Source organism: Athalia rosae, chromosome 6, assembly GCF_917208135.1.
Source record: "Athalia rosae chromosome 6, iyAthRosa1.1, whole genome shotgun sequence".
Classification (NCBI taxonomy): domain Eukaryota; kingdom Metazoa; phylum Arthropoda; class Insecta; order Hymenoptera; family Athaliidae; genus Athalia; species Athalia rosae.
This window is the reverse complement of record NC_064031.1, coordinates 4,059,124-4,081,804: the sequence shown is the minus strand read 5'-3', so window position 1 is coordinate 4,081,804 and position 22,681 is coordinate 4,059,124. Positions and strand designations below refer to the sequence as shown.

Sequence of the window (22,681 nt, the reverse complement as noted above, 5' to 3'; positions counted from 1 at the left end):
TTCGTGTCGCGTCGGCAATTAGATGCGTAGTTTACGAACCTGTTTTCGAGCGCACGTGCGCGCTCAAATATGTTGTGCGGTATAGTCGATCAATTTTTTCTCGGTTCGCATCACAACGAACATCAAAGCTCGGTGAGATACTGTCCGTAGTTATTGCCGTATAATTTCTATATTTTGTCCATGAAACGAGCGTTCGACGATCATCAGTATGCCAGTCGCATCGTGTAGAATGTTCCGACGTCCTACGTATGAAATTTGAATATAATATATACCGCGAACAATGACGATGTAGGTTGCAGACGTCGCGTCTGAAGTTACCTTCCGAGATTATCGGTGAATATAATTTTACGCTCCTGAAAATAGGAGGGAGGTTTTTTTGTTTCATTTTTATATTTTTTTCAATTTGGAAAAAGGAATGAGGTAAAAATTCATTATACATTTTTCTGTTTAATCTGCATCTTTTGTTCTCTTCCGCGTATGATACCGACCTGCTGTTTCGCAATTTTTCATATGCTAATTTTAATTCGCTCGCAAAATGCACGTACTGATATATAGAAATTCTGAATAACCTGGGCGCGGTCATTTGTCAAGTTGAAAATGCACCGAGTCTCCTCATACCGCGCGGAAACTCTTATCCTCGTAATTCTCATAGTCGGCGTTGTACCCGCGGGTTTTAAAATTCCATCAGGTGAATCGGGTCGACGTTGAAATGAAAAATAAAAAACGTATATACGTTTCCAACGGTGAACCAGCTGCGGATGTAACTAACGAAACGGCTCGATGTGTTTCAAATAAATTCGATGAGTTTTGCGCGCCGAGTCAAAGCGCGTTATCCCTGCAGTATAAAAATGAAACGGAATCCGAAAAAATCTACGCGCAGCCGGAGCTGGTTATCAGATGAGATGATAGTCCTTTTCCCCTCCTCCTCCTCCTCCTCCTCCTGCTCCTCCTCCTCTCTCTCCATCGATCGCGCGTCAACTTTGCTAATCTTGTTACGCTCGTGAATACGTATACATTTGATCATACATCAAGTTCTCGCATGAGGTCCTTCGGCGAGTAGAAGGATGTATGGACGCCGTGTACCCCGTTCAATGTAATCTACCACTATTGACGTCACGGTTGCTTTAAAGTCAGTTCTGAAACGGGATCAGCCAGTGCTGCCGGTAGGTACGGAATATATCTGTTAGGGCTTCGAAGAGAAGGCCAAAGGGTGCGGCCGCTCCTTCAAAGATGCACTCGCTGTAAGCTAGGAGGCTACTTTGAATCGCGGAGCGGAGGTTCCCGGCAAGGATCGCGCGATTCTATGAGAGAGTGGATTTTGTTGTACATTGAAAACTTTCCGATACCATCAAATTGAAACCGTTATCGATTCTTCCGTAGCCATTTATCAATTTATTTGAAATCGTGTACGGCTGCGGAGCTCCAAACGGTTTTATCCACATATATTCTCTGTGGCTTCAAAGTTCATTTAATGGTTGTAACGAATTGATCAGTTTTTCCATTACTTTGATCACTTGAATTGATATTATTCTCGATAACGAAACTGACCAGATGCTCCTTCCGAAGTTTTTATATTCGGTAGAATATGGAAAAGAAGAATAAATAAAGCTGGTTTTTTTTTCCCTCTCTTTCTCTCGTTTGCGGTACTTTTTCAACGCCTCAGAAAACCAATTTAATTTAATTAGAATTAACATCAAATAAAATCCAAATCTTTTGTGGTTAATTATACTTTCTTTTCTCCGTAAAGTATGCAGTACCTCGCGGTATCGGTATTGAATGAAATCTTTTTAGATAATTGAGGAGCCTGATCATCGCGAAGATCCATCAGAATCAGGTATAAAGTCATATCCTATCCCATCGAAACTAATACACTTTTCTTGTGTAATCAAGAGCGATGAAAAGTACTGGAACAAAACAAAAAAAACCAAACTCATTCGTAGCTGCTTTCGTTTGATAAGGTGATCTTCGTTGCGTCCGAGTCTTTCGGATAATCAGAATTTCAATTGGCCGATGAAGAGCGAAACGTACGTAGCCAAAGTCTGTGAATGGAACAAAAAAAAATGATGAACATATAAATACGGAAAAGTAATTTCCAGTATGATTATATACACATGTAACGCAAGGTACACGTCGATTACTTTCGTTTAATGCGCCCGGTGATCAAAGTAATGCAACCGCTACCAACTCAGCGGGGAGTCGTCGTCGTCATCACTGTAACAGTGTAAGGCGTACGCGTTACATCTACATCAGCGAGCTCGCAAACCCTCATATATACAGCCGCGCCTCGATTTTACTTGGGAAGTGCGACCGCGATCGCAGCGGAGTTCGGAACAAATTTCAAAGCTTATATACCAAGTTTTGACCACAGGCTGCGATCGGACCGCGGATCGCCACTTAGCTAAACGAACGAATCTCTGATCCGCGACTACCGAACATCCCCCACGGGTATGTTCCGACCTCTAATTCTCCCGCTGGCTTTACGACGTCTCCGGATGACCCATCCGCCGGCGGACGGTAACGACTCGACAATCCGATTTCTCCATCGCGCCGCGGAATCCGAACTTTTGCTGCTCGCCACCGACTGATCCGCCTTACGGTCAACGCGCGGTCGATCGATTCCGACCAAAATCTGCGGACGGATCGTTAGCCGAGCGATTCCTCCGTCGCCGCTGTAACCAGCTCGCATCGGTGTCGATGCCGAACGAAATTTTCCTCGTATCTTCGTCGACGGAGAGCAAAGTTTTTTTTTTACAAACACAACCGTCGGACGGTGCACTTCAAACCGTACACGCATCGAGCGAATATCCTTTCCCACTTTCGACCGACTAATTGCACTCCGCGTATACGTGTGTACGTACGCAACGCCGAGTGTACCGAGCATAAATGGGATCAACAGCGGGGATGCCCCTTAATTAATTCAAACACAGCACTCATCGTTACCATCTGGCATAATCAGCCAAGTGCAAGTCTCTGCGAATATATATATACATATATACATATATACGTATGTACCACTCGAGAACGGTGCGATAGTACAGGGAAGAGAGAAGTGCGGTAGTTCCACTTTCTCCTTGAACCTGTGGAGGATATGCAACGCGCGTTATACCGTCCATCCTGCGGCGCGCATCGGGTGAAGAGGTTGCCGCGCTGGGATATTATCCTTGCCGCTGTAGATTCGCCGGTATATTTTCGACGCGTGCGATCCGCGGGGCGGGTCGAACAAAAACACCCGTGTCTATCGGAAGTACGTGCGGAAACAACCTTTCGATGATGTTGTTTTGACTCGCCGAGGCGATTTTTTGCGAAGACCGTAAATCGTGCGTCCGAAGAATTTTGGAAAACGGATTCCGGTGTTGGTGAAAAATGGTTGAAAATCCCGAATTATTTCACAGACTTAAACGCTGAGAATACGTCGTTAGGATAGAATGCTTTCGAGACAAGGTACCTACTCCGTAAATGCGAAATTCTAGAGTTCGGGCGGTCTCCGGAGACAACTCGAAGTCGTACAAAGAAAATTGCCAAACTTAAAGGAGCAAACGACCTCGGCGGGCGCTCGAGTGGCCGAAAAAATTTTACTCCATATTTTCTCTTTCGTCTCCGAACACGGTTTGCAATTCGCAATACCGAGCGGGTAATTAAAAATACACCAAACTTGGAGTATCTCGTCTGCGCAAAAAAGTGCCTCCTGTACCCGTCATCCGCTATCCACCCCCGATGAATTTCCACAAATTTATCCTCGTCAAAGTATTCCGACCTACGATTTGCGGCAGAAACCGAATACCCGGAATATAATAAGCTCACCCGAACCACCGGGATAAGAATAAGTTTCGGGACATTTTGCCCCCCTTGTTGTGTATCGTTCCTCGACGAATAAGCTATACGGAATCTCGGGTACAGTTTCGGCTCCGAGTTTGCTCGCATAAAATGACCAGGATATTTTCGAAGCAGAAAAATCGAGGCGTTCAAACCGCGAGCGAACCTCCCTCCTCTTCCCCCCCTGGAACATTTTATTTTCCTCCGGGTCATAAAACGCAGTGTTTGCTGCTCAGCCGTGAACCGAACGGGGAAACAAACCGCACTACATGTTTACTCGACCGTACGGAAAAAAAAAAAAAAACGCCACGCGGTCGTTTCTGATTGTTGCAGGGTATATAAAACGTCTCTCTCGTGGACACAAAAATACAACAATGTTACCTGCCCCGTAATATTACATATCGTCACATTTTTATCCGTCCCCTCTGCGCTCGCGCGCGTTACAAGACGTGCGAATCGCAGCAGCTCCGGAAACGCCTGCGTCCGACGGAAACTTGGAAACGATAGAAATTTTAATTTACGGACGTGTGCCGTACTTTGCACGTGAGAATGTCGAAGATAAGCCCAAAGATATCGGGGCGAGGAGGATGTTTTTCATCGATTTTATGCGCGCGGATTACTCGTGTGATCGAGCTGACTAATATTTGCTAATTATGTCGTGCACACGCGACGCGAGAATTATTTGAAATCCGAACACGGTTTCCGATCGGATAATTAGAGCGACGACCAACCGTGGTGACGGATACACCGCAGAGGAAACTGACGAGATACACGGTTGAGGTGTATTTTCGAAACACCGCAAAACTAACGTCAAGTTCGTTCCGCTTCGATCGACGACAGTTTTGTGCTTTTCGCTCCTTATTCCCATCAGCTCTCATCAAATATTTGCTCTCCCGATGACTCGGAGACCAATTCACACAGTCGTTTCTCCGCGACAAATGGTACCCTTCAATTAAATTTGAGAAGGTTCGCGCGAACGGGGTTCGCTCGACGATTTTTTCAAACGACAAAAATAAATAAACGAACGAATAAAAAGTGAGCAAACTCTCCGGCGTCTGCGAAGTCGTTGTATCTTTCTCGTATCATCCGGCCGCGGGATCAATCCGCGAAGTTTATCGCTACGGCAAAAGTGTGAACACACTCGGCGTCGGAATGCCCGAGGTGTGTATTTACGAAGGTACGAAAGAAGTAGCGAGGGGTGGTACCAGCGAGCGCTATCGGTTCCCAGCTATGCCGCTATATCGCCTCGGGGAAAAGTTATCGTACCGGAAGGTCATAGGAATGGAAATATACGAGATTGTCTCACCTCGGTTTGCCCGAACTACGGCTCCGCCTGTCTGGTTTTCCAAACACCGCTCGTATCCCCGTTGAACGTCATTCCCACCCCGCCCTGCCCGGTACCACTCGACACTTCCTTTTCCCCTGTTCTCTACCGCCTCCTCTCCACGTCGCCCACAGATCCGTTTTACATCACTATCCGAGAAAATAGACAGACGAGGAAACGTACGCCTGTAAATATACCCGCTCTATCGTTCCAGCTTCGCGCTCTTTTTGTTTTTTCTACTCACATCCGAAAAACTACCCGGCACATCCAGATGGACGCCAAACATCTCAATCTCGGAGCGGAAAACGACGGGGGCATTTGATTACCCGAGCGATGGAAATCACCTTGAATATCCTCGATCGGTTACATCGAAATCGTTCGACGAAGAAGCTGGTTAAATTCAATGACATCGCGTTATTTTAATGACTACGTACTGATCGATGGTATTGTTTCGATTGAATACGTAACGACGACGACTACGAGCAACTTACGGTTATGGTATAGGATGCAGCGGCACGTCGCGTTGACTCGAGTCACAATCGGAAGATGCTGAGGCGCTGGATATCCAACGCCGCCTATTAATTAAATATCTATTCCCATAGAACGCGATATTGCTCCCGGCTTATCTCCAGCTTCTCAGTACACGGGTTTAGTTAATCGCGATACTCTGTGTACCGTCTTGTGTGCTTTACCGACTGACTATTATAATAATAATAATTGTTCGTCATTACACGCGTAGTTGTAATTCATTTTCTGCTCTTGCAGAAAAGTAGGTAGGTACCGTTCGTGCGTCTCCCAGAAGGCATAATCAATAATTTATACGTATCCCGTAGCCGCGGCGCTTGACACGCCGCAACAACGAATACGTCTCTCTTACTCGTGGTTTATGAATAGACGTAAACAGTTATACCTACTTAACGTAAATTATATGCGACTACGCAGGATCCTCTGTTAGAGATCGTCCGTCTTGAGTTTTTCACGCTTCTCGTACCGCAGTTAACCCGTAAGAACTGTTCGAGTTCGCGCGATCGAAAAGTGATAACGGCTCCCTCCGAACTCCTCGATTTTTTCCTCTCCTTATTTCCCTTCCATCGTTCCATCGACTCGCAACTCGACATTTTCTCGAAACTGTAAAAATTTTAAAACCTCTCGCTGATCCAGTCCGTAATCCGAGTGAACGGTGTGTGCGCACACGGCGTTTTTAGAATCGTCAATCTCTCGCGGTGAATTTCTTTCTCATGAGATCGTGTCGAGTTTATCGAGGTTGACAGTCGTCACTCGTCGATTCGCCGGGAGGTGGGTAGGTAGGTATTAGCAATTCAGAATAAATTCGCCAAACTTTCGTCTCCATCTACCCCGGGTCTTCCTTCACCTCATTTCTAACTTACTGCACACGATGTTCGTACAGCGTTTTCATATATAATTCATAACGGTGATGGAATTCGTTTCCGTGTCGTTTGTCTCTCACCGTAGATTATAATTGTGCAAGATCCAGTGTAAAATGGGTCGCGCAATCACACGATACTACATTCTACACTCTCTGCAATTACAAAGCAACTCCTTCGTCGTATCCTTTCTTTTCCTTTTTTCTCATTCGCCGTCACACCGAGTGTGTATCTGAAACTGAGCTCTGATTGGATCAAATTCTCTTGAAAGGATTTTTGATCGAAGTAGATCCAGTCACATCTGACGTGATCTAAATTTTTGGTCCGTCGATTGAATCTGGTGAAAATCTCCGATCGATAGTTTTTTTTCGCTTTTTCCGAATCGATAACGATCTCGTGATAAAAATTTGCCTGGAGAAAAAATCTACATTTACGAGTCTCGGGATGAATTTCTTATTTGCTCATTCTCTTCCGGCGGCCTTGTCACGTGTATACGTGGAGCATACAAAGTACGAGTTTGCCAATAAGTTGCAGGCATGTAGGTACACTCGATTTCCGATTAGCCCATGCTTCTTTATTTGCGTCGCGGGCGGCTCGAGCGACGTCATTCCGACCAAAATCGATTTTTTTTTTTTTCCTTTCTCTCTTTCTTTCTTCCCCTCGATTTACTTCTAGGGGGGGTAGCGGCGCGCCGAGGGCTTCTCCCTCGGGTACGATCGAAAAATATTTGCCTTCACTTTGATCGTGTACGAGCATCGCTGCGATATGAGACGCGATGTTATGCTTATACGAGTTCCGGGGGTACCACATTTGACCCTCTAATTTTTCCTCTTATACGCGAGAAACGGGCACGTCAAAATTCGGTCCCCACCGTACGTGGGTTGATATTAATTCGCGGTAACGCACCGCCGTCTGCAGTTCAGTCGGTCGGGGCGCATGTTGCGAGAAATTTCTGTATTTTTCGTTAAAAAGTGCATGTGTGGCGGAAAATCAAGTACGTCTTCAACGAATGAAAAACTTATTTGTTAGTACTTACCGCTAAGCCGACAATTATGTTAGTTTTAACTCCGACAATTATACTAATTAAATTTCACGTGTCCGCGTTGCACAGAGGGAGAAGAGGCAAACAATAAGATTGTATATGTATAAACTTGCTCCGCAACGTTTAAATTTTAACTCCATATATATATATACGTCCACTTTCGGTGCGGTAGTGTGTTTGCGGAATCTTAGCTGAATTACAAGTGAAAAATTTGAATTGCAAAGTCCTCTAGCAAAGTCACAGCGGGGCTCGCTTCTGAAAATCAACGAAACCAAAGAGTCGCGGGATCCGGAATTCCGACGCGTTATCTCGGCCAATGAAAACCTTATCTTATTTATTTCCCACTTCGAATTTTTTAAATCATCAAAATCCGCTGATTTTCACTTACTGATATTAAAATAAATAATTTGACGAAATTGTACGACCTCATCGACCGTCGTTGCACGTACGAACGGTACACCTATGTGTACGCGATAGCGTGACGAGCTTTAATGAATTCTAAATGAACAACATTGTTGAATAAGTCGTCGCACATGACATTCATTAGTATCGCTAATAGCGGCCCGATGCAAGCGATACTTTTGCTGCACGATGAAAATACCGAACGATTCCAATGAATATCGCTGATAAATAATCCGAGTAAATTCAGTTTTGTTATAATACGAATCTGCTACATCGGCAATCCGTAAATTGGCTAATGTAGAGTTTTGCGGAGCCAGGGGCTCGTTAGCAGCTACCCACGCTTTGTTCGCCGTTTTCATTCCGTTTTCCCCCGCGTGCCGCGAAACGTGAGGGGCGCAAACTTTTGTCTGTATCGTACGGTATACCTGTATCGCTCGCCAACGCGTTAGTTTGCGTATCGCGATCCGCTCTGTATATATATATATATATATATGGTCGTGTGGTACGGTATAAGTACATGGTACGTACATAATACGCGAGAATCTATATGTGTGGTAGTAGTTTGCATCGATTTCGACATTCGAGTTTAATTTGCTTTTAGTTAATTACAAAATCGGTTAGAGTATTCAACGGAGCATTCATTTATACACAACCACCGCGAATACACAACGCCGCCCGTTCGTTCGTTCGTTCGTTCGTTCGTTAATTACCCTGGGGGGGAGGGGTGGCTGGCTACTCATTGTCAGTTTCGTTTCAAGTTTTCACCGTCGATATTCGCCGATTATTTCGACACGTTCCTAGCGATATCGGTCAAAAAATATTAACCATCGTCGTCCCGAGGGAGGATATATTTTTTTTTTTCTCTTCCCCTCCGCATGCGACGATCCAGGACGAAAGTAGCGTGTACGCAACCCCTCGTTGTCGTTTACGTGTATTTCGGCGTTCGACGCGACCCGAATATAACAATAGCCCGACTCAGGACGTCCTACGGTAGCCCGTTTTTTCGGGTGAAATCTGAACGGAGGTTCGTCGGAAAGATACTAATAGACACACGTCTACGTCTCGATTCGTTTAAGCGAAACGAAGCAGCCGGATACTACAGGTAGTGTGTGGGTGGGGTAGTACGAAGAGTCTCACTCGTAAGGTTGCGGACGTAATGATCTTTTAACATGCGTACGCGGTGTGTACGTACCTAATCGGTGTGCGAAAACGTCGGTGGGGATGACGCGAAACGCGGCGCGCTTTGGAAAAACGAAACTCCGGAGCCCTTTCCCACTCCGCAGGTGGTTTGGCGCGAGTACAATAGTGATTCCCATTCATCTCTCGTCACGAGCGAACAATAATCTATTGTGAGCCATTTATATCCTATACATATACGTGTGTATTCGTACATTGTACGTACGTACAGATCCTCCGTACCCACGCTCTACCGAACGACGAGACGCGCACGACGCGGGTTTCGTTTCCTCTCGAATGTACTTCGAACGTACGTACATTCGTTGAACGTCGTTACGACTGTATCGCGAAATTATTCTTGCGAGTAACTAATTTTTTATCGGGCTTCCCCTTTTTTTCTCCCTGGAAATTCTGGAATTCTATTTTGTCAGATCTATTTGCTGATAGGTGTATAAAAATCGTAGGTGAACCGTACGAGGGGAGAGTTTGTCAGCGAAGGGTTTTACGTGACCACCCCCCCTCCATTTTCCGTGATTCGTTTCGTTGTAGCTGATGAAAAAAGAAAAAAGTAGGAAAAATAAATAGCGCCGCGCTAATGACGGAAATTAGTTTTACGCGAACTCAATTATACCAGAAGTTTACTGCAGAATCCATTGTTATAACGATAATTTCAACTGCACGGCGATAATCACTTCTCATTGTTCGATGGAACGGTGGATATTAATCCAGCAGACCATATTTGTCGATGGGTTCGAGAGGAAAAAAACGCTTTAACAATCATTGGCGTAGCTCTCATTGTTCCTCCGCGTATTCCGCGTACGACGGTTACGTAAAGCAAATTATCTGTCGGAAAATAGAAATCTGAAAAAAGGAGGAGACGAGACAAAAAAAAAAAAAAAACAGAAAAAAATCCACCTCTCGTCCAGGAATCGACGAGTCTGGTTAGCTCGACCGAATATGAATCTATTAGTTCGGAAAAATTTTTTTAATACGTGCCGCAGTTCTACAGGGAATCGCTGATTGAAGTAGAAAGATTTTTCACCGGGCAATCAATCTACGGCGAGATAAAGTATGGGTGTGTTACATACGAAAGCTGCTCGAGACCGAACACCACCTACGTACGTACGTAGAGAGACGCGGTCGTGGAGCTACAGAGCTCGTTGGACTTCTACGGCCGGTGTTCTACCATTATCTGATTTTTATTCATTCGACACATTGTTTCTGGATTATAGCCTGTCCGTAGCAGTTACATTCATCATTCTCTCTTTTTATTTCGATTTTTCTTTCCGCTTTTTTTTTTTTTCTTCTAATTTTCGTTCCTTTTTTTTTTTTTTGGTTATTTTACTTTTTGTGTCTGATTCGATGGACGTACCCCTGGCGCCGAATTACGTTTTATTACACCGTGTATATGTCGTGTATCTGTGGTGCAGCTATCCCTCGAACGGATAACACATCCGTCGTTTTACTTTTTCCGACGTACCTTATACACACGCCCGAATACATAAATATAAGTAAATTATTTGAATGTCCGTTGATGCCAACTGGAAATTCAAATTCAACCCTCGCGTACGTGATATATCGCGTACGTGTATATCGGTATGTTTATACGTAAATATACGTGGCACTGACCGAGTAATAATTACCATCCTGCCACAAGTGTTGTCTCGAAAAGCGAGGCAGCTGTTATCCCGAACATTAATTTCGGGTTGAAAAGTTAACATTTATTACCGGTAATAATTGCCTTCTTTCTTTTCCGTAGATTTATTTTATTTTTATTTTTTCGTTGCTTTTCGTTACCGTCTCCGTTTTTCGGGTTACGCGTATGGTAGCGGGATCAATCCGCCGCGGGTCGCGAAATACCTACAATGAAATTCGAATCTCCAGCCAGATGTCTCGTAAATCAAGCCTTTGAGTTGAAAAAAAATATGATAATTTTTTCAAATTCGATAAATCTTCAAATCCCTTCACGGCGATACCCACGGTCTTCCCCAGAGACGAACAAACAACTCGTTTCGTTGTATCCTTCGAATCACCTGGTTTTTGGAACAGGTGAAATTCGTCAACCGAATGTTTTTTCATTTTACACGAAAACTAACGACGAGTGAATTTTATTCTTCTAATATAGGAGTCCGTGCAAAAAATGATTTGCAAAAAGAAAAAACAAAAAAAAAAAAAAAGCGGAAAAATCCGATCGTTGAAGATCGACTCGAACGTTCAACCTGCAATAGAACTGTTATATCGAAGATGATAAAGACGGATGTGAGCAACTATTTTGCAAATTACGATGAGACGTATCGTAACGATTGTACCCGCGGCCATCGGCGGATCGTAGGGGTTTGCGTATATATATATTCATACTGTAATGAGCCCGGTTGACGAGTCATTATGTACATACCTATGTACGTATTCCACTTCCACTATTTACCCTCGAGTGAAATGAGAAGGTTAGTACGGGGGAACGAGTTTATAATGAAACAACAATTAGCTCCGGGCGGTGGTGGTGGATGTTGTTCTCCGTACGGATAGCCGGTGTATACCCCAAGTAGGTATTTCCATATATCTACATACGCGATAAACGCACGGTAAATCGGTGAGTAATTTGTATTTCCGGTTTTTTTTTTTTTCTTTCTTTTTTTAAAACCGTTGAAAGAAGTCTCGCACAACGAAGAGGCGTGTCAACCACGACCTACCGTAAGGACGGGATGAAAACGAGAGCACGTTTTGCCGCTCGCAAGTTTCATTTCTCTCCGTTCTTCCCTCCGTCATTTTTTACTCCTCTGTTTTTTCTCTTTTCATTTCTTGTTTTTTTTTTTTCTCTTTTATCCCTCCCCTCCCCTTCGCTCCTTCTCTCCCTGCGAGGCAGGTAGGCAGGTAGGCAGGTAGGTAAGGTACTTGTCTCGATTGTTTGCACGTACGTTTACGTAATAACACGTTTCCTCGCCTGAATGAGATTTCTTGCCAATAACGTTGACCCCTTCCACCATTAAAGACTTTGGTAGGTGCGCCGCGGTTCGATAATAACTTGAAGAATTTTTTCGCTTTTTCGCTTATTTTCGTTTTTGTTCCACGTTTTTTCCACACTCAGATTGTTTCGTCCGATTGTATTTCGTTTATTTATTCATTTTCGAATCGAGAGTCACGATTTTTCGTTGCGCCATTACACGTCCGAGCGTTATTAATGGGCTCCGTGTTATTCCTATAACGCTGAATTTCTCGCGGTTTTAACATTGATTTAATGGTTATTGCAAATTTCATTCATCTCTCTACATCCGTTATATTACACATTCCGCGTATACATACATATACATATATATACATATATAGGAGAAATATAAATAATTTGTTGCATCGACATAATTTCCGGTCTTTGTATATTATTACTATAATCATACAAACCGCCGAGTATCAAAGTGAACGGTAATGTACAACAAGTTGGTAAATTATGAATCTAGATCTCTATGATTATAGTTACTCATACATACGCATAGAAACGTGACTTCTCAGTTGCCTCTATATGTAATCTCATGTCGAAAGACTTTAGTCGGACACGATTACCGAACAAATCTTAGGAATTTGATAAAAATAACGCAGGTTTGGAAAACTGAAGAAATTTCAATTCGCAACAATTTTGGTTTAATTGCCACACGTTTTCCACTCTCGATTTCAAGATCGGCGTTTTTAAGTACCTGAAGTAAAAGAATTGAAGAAAGAAAATGTAAAAGAAACGTAAAAAAACTAAAATGCGTAACCTATGATAGATTCAGACGGTGCAATTTGATAAATGCGCAACATATCCTGCCGATACGTACACTCTTCCGTGTACACACCCTATAACGCTAGCTATATGGATACATCCGTATGAAACTATAAGTCACATAACCGGTCCCACTCGTAATCTCTTAAAAGAAAAAAAAAGCAAAAAAATCGACTGCTCTGCTGTGTTTTACTACACGTAACCGTATCTATATTATACACGTACCTGATGTAATGTATACGTTTATATATATATATATATAACTTCTTCACTTATGTACAGGGTGTCCTATTTTTGATCATACGGCTAAAAAGTTCCGGATGATTACAGGTTGAACAATGAAACGTTCGTTAAAAATATTTTGTGAATTTGAGAAGAGATTTTTGGTTTTTCATTCCCTAGAAATTTGGAGAATCAAACCCCCCTGAGAAACCTCGATCCTCTGACGATCGTATCAATAGTACCTGATCATTGATTTCATTGAATTTAATTTTTTCCTCTTTTTTCTCGTCTGTTCCAGGTAAGAATAACGATCATCTGTACTTCCGGGATCGAATTCTACGGATGTACGGATTCCAATCCGTGAGTACGAAAAAGTGGAATTTTTTTCTGTTCTTAGGTTTTTGCGATAAAACTGTCATTCGCTTTGATCATCGTTGGGCGTTCGTACCTCTCGTATTTAGGAGTAAGAAATTACGGTGGCATGTTTTTGTCAAATTACGATAACGAGTGAAAAATTTGACTCGGCGTGCGAATGAAACAAAACATGAATAAAGTAGTAATAATTTACACTTTGCCGTCACGAATGCGAGGATTTTACACGAACTTTCATACATAAATATACATATGTATATAATACATATCCCACGCTACTTATTACAACCGATTCCCGCACGAAGTTGAGCTTATCTTCCACCACCGCAGTACGGGGGGAGGGGGGGGGTACTTGACGTGTTCGATGTACTTCACGTGACGCGACTTAATTCTTCACTCTAAAAATTAACCAAAGAAACTGGAACGAAATCGTATTATAATGTACACGAAAAAAAAAAAAAAATATATATATATATATATAAATCTCATCCGGTACCTTCGCGTACGTTATACCGTACACGGAATATAACGTTAATCCGCGGTGAAAGGGACGGGAAACCCGAGGGAAGACTGAAATTTTTCCAACTTCTTTATACTTTCGAAAAGTTTCTATATAAATCTTTGACTAGGTCGTTGAAAAATTCTAGTGAAATTCTTTTGATGTCGGTAGAGAGATTGTTCGTGAGACGGATAGCCGGCGGTACGACGGGGGGTTGTGGGGAGAGGAGGGGGGGGGGGGATATTGTGAGAGGATAAATTTCCACGTGGTTAGACTCGACGTGCCGTCAACGTGCCCCGATAATTGAAGCACGGTTGATTGTTATTCCACCCTTGATAATTACGACTACGATCCGTCTACGTAGATAGAGATATGCACAGCGCACGTTATCTCTACCTGGTTTTAAGCAGGCGCAAGCTGTTCCTCGCATGTTGTAACAACCGACCCTCGGTATTGTATCACATCACATTCTCCGACGTATCGTTGCTTCCAGCTTCCGCTACTCTATACCGTAATGGGCTTATCCTGTTCAACGCTACGCGAAAACGACGAACATCCCTGTTCGGCCCCACATGGGATAGTTCTAGTAGATATACCTACTCATAAATATAATTATTTTTTGACTGTCGGACTGACTCATGGAATGTTTCATTTCTTGAGGGGAGGCAATCCCAGGCCAAGTCTGACCCTTCGGAATTTCCAGTGCAGTCATAAACCCACCTTATTTGTTAGTGACAATAACCATGCCTGGAAAAGCTAGCGAAAAACCCAAGGCTAGGATGTGTTCTGCGTCACTTGATTGTTTACACATTTGGGACTTTCCAACGTCCCAATGTTAAGAACTTCACGTGGTGGCCAGACGCATCGGTCCCTTGGCTGATCGCTAAGGGTCCCACACGTGTGCCGCGCGAGGGCGGGTCTTCTACCCCTCAAAAAACCTACGCATGGAGGTATCTGGCATTGCCTCCCACCCCCTGGGTTCAGTCCAAGACATAGCCTTAATATAAGTCAATGTAAAGACACTTTTTAACCAGTCGTGGTCATACAGTCGTCGTCGTCGTACCTTCTTCGTCGAATACTCGCTGAGGTGAACGTACACCCCGGTGCTGACGCGATTCACTAGGTACACTTATACCTTTTTATCCTGTAATATTTGACTGAGTTACCTTGCTTGGTTTAAGTAATTCAATTCGTATACCATTCGGTTAATAGGTCTACTTGTACCTATTAATCAATACAGACGATCCACTTGTATCGTAGTATACTCACATTATTCGTACCCTTGTAAGCATATGCGATCAGATTTGAATAAATTACTTTGTTTATTAAAGTTGTGATTGCATCCACACACTGAGAAAATACAAGCGATTCAGGAGAACCTACTCGTGCTAACACATACAAACATTTTTTGGTCCTTCGAGCCGGATTCACAACGTAGTGATCCAGTAATATTAGTGGTGAATAGTTCGCGTACGTGCAGTGATCTAAACCGCGTTTACAAAACAATTATCACCAACGAACATTTATCAGTGTGGAAAATTATTCCACCACTCACGTGAAGACAATAGTCTCCAACACATTCGGGCTACAAGAACCGACATACGATGCCATCTACGATGGCCAATTTAATCGCGTTGAGGCACGCACGAGGACAAATCAAGGGCAGGATAACTCGATTCGCAACATGGCTCAACTCCTTCGATCCACTCACAGGCGACTTCGGAAGCTTGCTATCACGGCTTGACGAAGCAACTAATATCATAGCAGAGTTCAACGAAATGCAGAATAAGATCGAGGCAATTGACCAAGAATCGAATCACGATGAAGAACGCCTTATCTTCGAAGATTCCTACCACACCACAATAGGTAGGGCAAAAACGCTCTTGCAACGTTACACCAGTGCTACGCCCAACTCGGTAATCACAAATCAAACCGGAAATATAGATAGTCAAATGATCAGTTCTGGCATAAAATTACCAACGATGAGCTTACCTACGTTCAACGGTAATTATGACCAATGGCTAAATTTCCGCGATACGTTCAAGGCTTTGATCCATGACAACCCAGCGATAGCCGATATCCAAAAATTCCACTACCTGCGGTCTTCACTTAAAGACACCGCAGCAGACGTGATCGGTTCGTTAACAGCATCCGCGGACAACTACAAAACTGCATGGGAAATGCTGACGAAACGATTCAACAACACGAAGCTCATGATAAGTCGGAATCTTCAATCGTTAGCCGAAACTCCTTCGATACCGAAAGAATCGGGTCCAGCGTTACGACAAATGCTTGATCACGCTCAGAAGCTCTCGCGGTCCTTGAAGATTCTGAAGGCAAATACGTGGGACGCAGTATTCACGTATCATATTGTCAGCAAGATGGACAACACGACGAAACGCGAGTGGAAATGCTTCACGAAGGATATCGACATGCCGACAGAAGCTCAATTAATCGAATTTTTGGAAGAACGGTGCGCAATAGTGGACACGGACGTGGCTGCAAAGACAGCAATTAAATTAAACTCCTCCGGTAATGTGCGACAATCGAACTCTAGACGGGACAATACTAGTTTCACAGGCGTCTCAACAGACTCTTCAAAGTGTAAGGTCTGTGAAAACTCCCACGAAGTGTACAGGTGTCCAGTGTTTAGGAATTTATCGGTCGCGGCGCGGACAACTGAAGTCAAAAGGCATAAACTTTGTATGAACTGTTTGAGACTACATAATGGAAAGTGTACCTTCGGCCGATGCCGAAAGTGTAACAGGTTCCATAATACGTTATTACATACGGATTCTGATCAGCACACATTAAATGCAAAGGAATCCAGTGCACCTACACCAGATCCAGAGCATCCACGATCTTCTGGCAACAATGTTCAGAAGATGCGACCGTCCGACGGAGCCAGTACCTCCCAATCGACGGCCCCATTCACAGGTGCGGTAGGCACCGCAAAATCCCAAGTACTGCTGTCCACTGCCTTGATTTTCGTGGAAGACAGTTACGGGAAATTACACGAATGTCGAGCACTTCTCGACTCAGGGTCCCAGTCAAACCTGATGACTAGGGAACTCAGCGATCGACTCTCCTTACCTAGGGAACGATTCAACCTGCCAATCGGTGGCATCAACAATACTTCTACGAAAGTACACGAACGAGTACAATTAACGATACGATCACGACAGCACGCCTACAAGAGCACGCTGTCGGTCCTCGTCATCGACGAGATTGTCACGCAGCATCCCGCCACGTGGATCGACGCAAAACTATTGCGTATACCTGAGAATCTGACCCTGGCCGACCCAACTTTCAATCGTCCAGGCAGAATTGACCTCCTCATCGGTGCATCAATCTTCTGGGAACTGATATGTGCAGGTCAAATAAAATTGACCGACGGACAACCCATGATGCAGAAAACACAGCTTGGTTGGATTATCTCCGGAGAAGTTGCCGTCGCACATCCCAAGAAGAATCAGACTCACCAATTTTGTGGATTCGTTACCGACGAACAAATCAGCGATCAATTGCACCGTTTCTGGAAATTGGAGGAATGCAACGGAAGATCACATTACACACGTGAAGAACGGGCCTGTGAGGAACATTTCCAGCAGACACACTCCCGCAAAAACGATGGAAGGTTCATCGTCCAGTTACCATTACGTAACGATGTCTCTCAGTTAGGAGACTCAAAACAAACCGCGATAAAACGCTTTCACGCAGTCGAACGCAAATTATCACGGCAGCCTCACCTGAAGGCTCAATACATTAAATTCATGGACGAATATGAATCCTTGAACCACATGACAGCAATCAGCGATAGTCTTCCTGGGGTACAACACGTGTATTATATACCTCATCACGCAGTTCTAAAGGAAGATAGTTTAACAACCAAATTAAGAGTGGTATTTGACGGTTCGTGTAAAACTACGGCTGGTACATCTCTCAACGATATATTACTAGTCGGCCCAACAATTCAGCAAGATCTGTTTTCGATCATTTTACGGTTCCGACAACACAAGTATGTCTTCACGGCAGACATTGAGAAGATGTACCGCCAAATAATCATCCACAAGGATCAACGGGATCTCCAGCGCATAGTCTGGAGACGCTCTCCGGAAGAACCCTTGCGAACCTTCCAATTGAATACGGTAACGTACGGTCTTGCATCATCACCTTTTCTGGCAATCCGATGCCTACAACAATTGGCACTGGAAAATCGCGACCGCTTCCCTGATTCTACTCGGATAATCGAGGAAGATTTCTACGTGGACGACTTGATCACCGGCGCAGACACATTGGAAGAAGCAAGCCGCATTAAAGGTGAAGTCACAACAGTCCTCCAGCTTGCAAACTTCAAGCTATACAAGTGGGCAGCGAACGACGAAACGTTACGTAATAATATAAACAATGATGTTACTATGGCGACTCGCAGTATTGGAGACGACGTGAAAACATTAGGTCTACGGTGGAATCCCTTACGAGACGAGCTACAATACCACGTGCAAGTCCCAGACGCTTCAAAAAGGGTTACCAAACGAACCATACTATCAACCATAGCCCAGATTTTCGACCCACTTGGACTAATCGGGCCTACAACCATTAGGGCAAAAATCATACTGCAACGCCTATGGTTGTCAAATATAAGTTGGGATGAATCAGTCCCATTAGACATCCACACAATGTGGACGCAATATGTCAGGCAGCTACATAGACTGCAACACATAAAAATTCCACGGCTGGTGAAAACGCCCAGCCCGGACACGATCGAACTGCACGGGTTCTGCGATGCCTCTGAAGCCGCGTACGGAGCCTGCCTATACATTCGATCGCACACACAAAATGGCACCTGGACTTCAAGGTTGCTGTGCGCCAAATCAAAGGTGGCACCAATTAAAAACGTAAGCCTTCCACGGCTCGAGCTATGCGGCGCACTTCTGCTGGCACAGCTGAGTCATAAGGCCACACGAGCGCTCAGAATGAATATTGACCGATCATATTTCTGGAGCGACTCCACCATTACTCTGGCTTGGATCAAGGGCGAACCATGTCAATGGAAGACGTTCGTCGCTAACCGGGTATCAGAAATCCAAAACCTCACGGATTCTCACGCCTGGAGACACGTTAAATCTGAGGACAACCCCGCTGACGTCATCTCACGGGGCATCGACCCTCAACTACTGGAAGGGACTACAGCCTGGTGGCAGGGGCCTACCTGGCTCTCTGAAGGGCCTGAAGACTGGCCGCAACCCCAGATGTCTCAACCGACGGACATCCCCGAGACCAAACAGCAGAGTGTGGTACTTTTAAATATAGACAGAGACTTTGAAATATTTGATAAGTTTTCGTCGTTAAGTAGATTTAAGCGCGTAGTGGCTTATTGTATACGTTTCAAGCACAACACTTTGAATCGGAATAACCGAAGGTGCGGACCATTAACGGTCATTGAACTCAATACAGCCCTCAGCTTATTAATTCGACTCATGCAAAGGCAAGAATTCCCTAACGAACGGAAATCATTGAAACTCAATCAAGGTTTAAGTAATAATAGTAAATTGTTGACACTACATCCATTTCTTGATAAAGATGGAATTATTCGAGTAGGAGGTCGGTTACGGAATTCTCGCCTACCTGAGGGTCAGAGACATCCTATTATACTGTCAGCAAAACACAAATTAACCAAACTCATCATTCGAGATGAGCATTATCGCCATTTGCATACCGGGGCACAAGCATTACTAGCTTCTCTACGCACACGATACTGGCCACTAGCAGGTAAAAACACGATACGAAGCGTCCTGCGTCATTGCATAGTGTGCTTTAAAAACCGCCCTAACACTTTAAATCAAATAATGGGCGATCTACCTGACGCTAGAGTCAATCCAGCGCGAGCATTCTTAAAATGCGGCGTAGATTACGCGGGTCCGTTTTCCATAAAAATCTCACGTAATAAAACCGGTAAGGCCTACTTATGTCTTTTTGTCTGCCTTACAACCAAGGCTATTCACTTAGAGGTAGCCGTCGACTTGTCAACCACGGGGTTTTTAAACGCTTTTAAACGGTTCATAGCTCGTCGCGGTAGGCCGTCCGACATGTACTCGGACAACGGCACAAACTTCGTAGGCGCGAATAATGAACTGAAGGAACTCCGTAGCCTCTTACAGGACGAACAAAGTCGCGCTACGATCACAAATTACTTCGCGCAAGAATCCATAAATTGGCATTTTAATCCACCAAATTCACCACACTTCGGGGGATTATGGGAAGCCGGGGTAAAATCGGTAAAAACGCATTTACGAAAAATTATCGGTAACGCGCTTCTCACCTTCGAAGAACTGTACACGACGTTCAGTTTGATCGAAGCTTGTTTAAACTCGAGACCGTTAACACCTATATCGAACGATCCTGACGACCTGATACCTTTAACTCCGGGACACTTTTTAATCGGGGAGCCTCTTACCTCGTTACCTCAACCGGACTTACTTGACGTACCCTTAAACCGCTTGACCAGGTATCAACGCATAACGCAGCTAAAGCAACATTTCTGGTCACGATGGAGTCTGGAGTATCTGTCGAATTTACAGCAGCGTTCAAAATGGACGGAGATACAAAAAACGACACTTCTACCGGGTGCGATGGTAATTTTGAAAGATGACAACGTTCCACCTATGCAATGGCGTATGGGCAGAATTGTAGAAACCCATCCAGGTAGAGATGGACACACTAGGGTGGTCAGCGTTAAAACACGAAACGGCATAATAAAACGGGCCCTAGCAAAGGTCTGCATACTTCCCTTAGAGGAGCACGAATAGTCTTAAACACTTATCTATAAGACTGTACGTTATTCTATATACTTAGTCATAATAATTGAACTCTCAAGTGCGTTGAAAGTACGTTCTTTCAAGGCCGGCGGGATGTTCGGCCCCACATGGGATAGTTCTAGTAGATATACCTACTCATAAATATAATTATTTTTTGACTGTCGGACTGACTCATGGAATGTTTCATTTCTTGAGGGGAGGCAATCCCAGGCCAAGTCTGACCCTTCGGAATTTCCAGTGCAGTCATAAACCCACCTTATTTGTTAGTGACAATAACCATGCCTGGAAAAGCTAGCGAAAAACCCAAGGCTAGGATGTGTTCTGCGTCACTTGATTGTTTACACATTTGGGACTTTCCAACGTCCCAATGTTAAGAACTTCACGTGGTGGCCAGACGCATCGGTCCCTTGGCTGATCGCTAAGGGTCCCACACGTGTGCCGCGCGAGGGCGGGTCTTCTACCCCTCAAAAAACCTACGCATGGAGGTATCTGGCATTGCCTCCCACCCCCTGGGTTCAGTCCAAGACATAGCCTTAATATAAGTCAATGTAAAGACACTTTTTAACCAGTCGTGGTCATACAGTCGTCGTCGTCGTACCTTCTTCGTCGAATACTCGCTGAGGTGAACGTACACCCCGGTGCTGACGCGATTCACTAGGTACACTTATACCTTTTTATCCTGTAATATTTGACTGAGTTACCTTGCTTGGTTTAAGTAATTCAATTCGTATACCATTCGGTTAATAGGTCTACTTGTACCTATTAATCAATACAGACGATCCACTTGTATCGTAGTATACTCACATTATTCGTACCCTTGTAAGCATATGCGATCAGATTTGAATAAATTACTTTGTTTATTAAAGTTGTGATTGCATCCACACACTGAGAAAATACAAGCGATTCAGGAGAACCTACTCGTGCTAACACATACAAACAATCCCCCATCGACACGATAGCTTACTTACGGGACTCGCGATAGTGTCTGCCCTACGAGTGTGCGTCGGTCTGACGTTCCCAAAAATTCTCATCACCTTTACATCCGAAACGCGCGCGCCCCAGAAAAAAAAAGGAGATTTTTATTTCGTCGCTAGATTTTCGGAATATGATTTTACTTTTATCTCCTTTTGTCGATTGGAACGATTCAAGTTCACAAAGCGTAATGGCGCAATCAGGTTGCAACGTTTGCGACTCGAGAGTTTTAGTTCGAAGCGTGTACAGTGAGCGATAGTTTTGAGGGGAAAAACTTTTCCGCCAATAAAACTCCTTCGGAGTAAGAGGAGATAATATCTCGGGGATCCGAAGATTTCCCGACGGACAATGTCAATGGCGTTACGGGTGTAACACGTTCAGCGCTATTATACGATTTCTAAAACTCGGAATCGTGCAGCCTCTGACTATAGATCGCCGGTAGACACTCGGTACGTGGAATTGTGGAATAGAGCAATGAAACATTTATCCTTACATTGATAGGGATCGATACGAAGTATATTGCAGCGGGTGGGTGTGTACCGTGTATACCCACTTCACCTACGGCTTGGGTATACGTATAATATGTAGCTACTCCTATTATCCACCACCCATATTCCGACTGCCATGCATGCGCTTGAAACGTCTCACGATATACGTATGGTACGTAGCTACATGTGCCGAGAACATTTTGATTCTATCTAAAGGTCTCAACCTCTCGCGGACGTATATAATGTGTACCCAAGTTGAATTATTCCCCTATTTTACTATCTCCACTATCGCCCGCGGGTAATTCAACCTTGTCTTATGACGTCTGTTACGCGGAACAGAAGCCTTAGCTTGAGATAACAAATGCGACGTGGATATTTGCGGATCTCTTGTTTTTACTCGGTTGATTTTTTTTT

The 22,681-nt window shown here is 44.1% G+C and overlaps 2 protein-coding genes across 5 annotated transcripts in view; both read left to right on the top strand.

The window, feature by feature from the left end:
- The window catches only part of LOC105687871 (CCR4-NOT transcription complex subunit 6-like), a 404,495-nt gene that overhangs the window by 295,876 nt on the left and 85,938 nt on the right, over nt 1-22,681 (top strand). The window contains exon 1 of one of the 4 annotated variants that reach the window (XM_012403791.3): nt 6,220-6,433. The exons of the other annotated variants lie outside the window; for them this stretch is intronic. The gene's annotated coding sequence lies outside the window, so the exon portion shown is untranslated. Of the gene's footprint in view, nt 1-6,219; nt 6,434-22,681 lie in introns of those variants that run through there. 4 annotated transcript variants of the gene reach the window in all.
- LOC125501402 lies at nt 14,554-21,741 on the top strand. Its single transcript, XM_048657107.1, has one exon. It carries the CDS (start codon nt 15,594-15,596, stop codon nt 20,796-20,798), a length of 5,205 nt encoding a protein of 1,734 aa, XP_048513064.1. The 5' UTR covers nt 14,554-15,593; the 3' UTR covers nt 20,799-21,741.

Coding starts and splice junctions, on each gene's coding strand:
- LOC125501402 (XM_048657107.1), top strand. CDS start 15,594: ATGCCATCTACGATGGCCAATTTAATCGCGTTGAGGCACGCACGAGGA.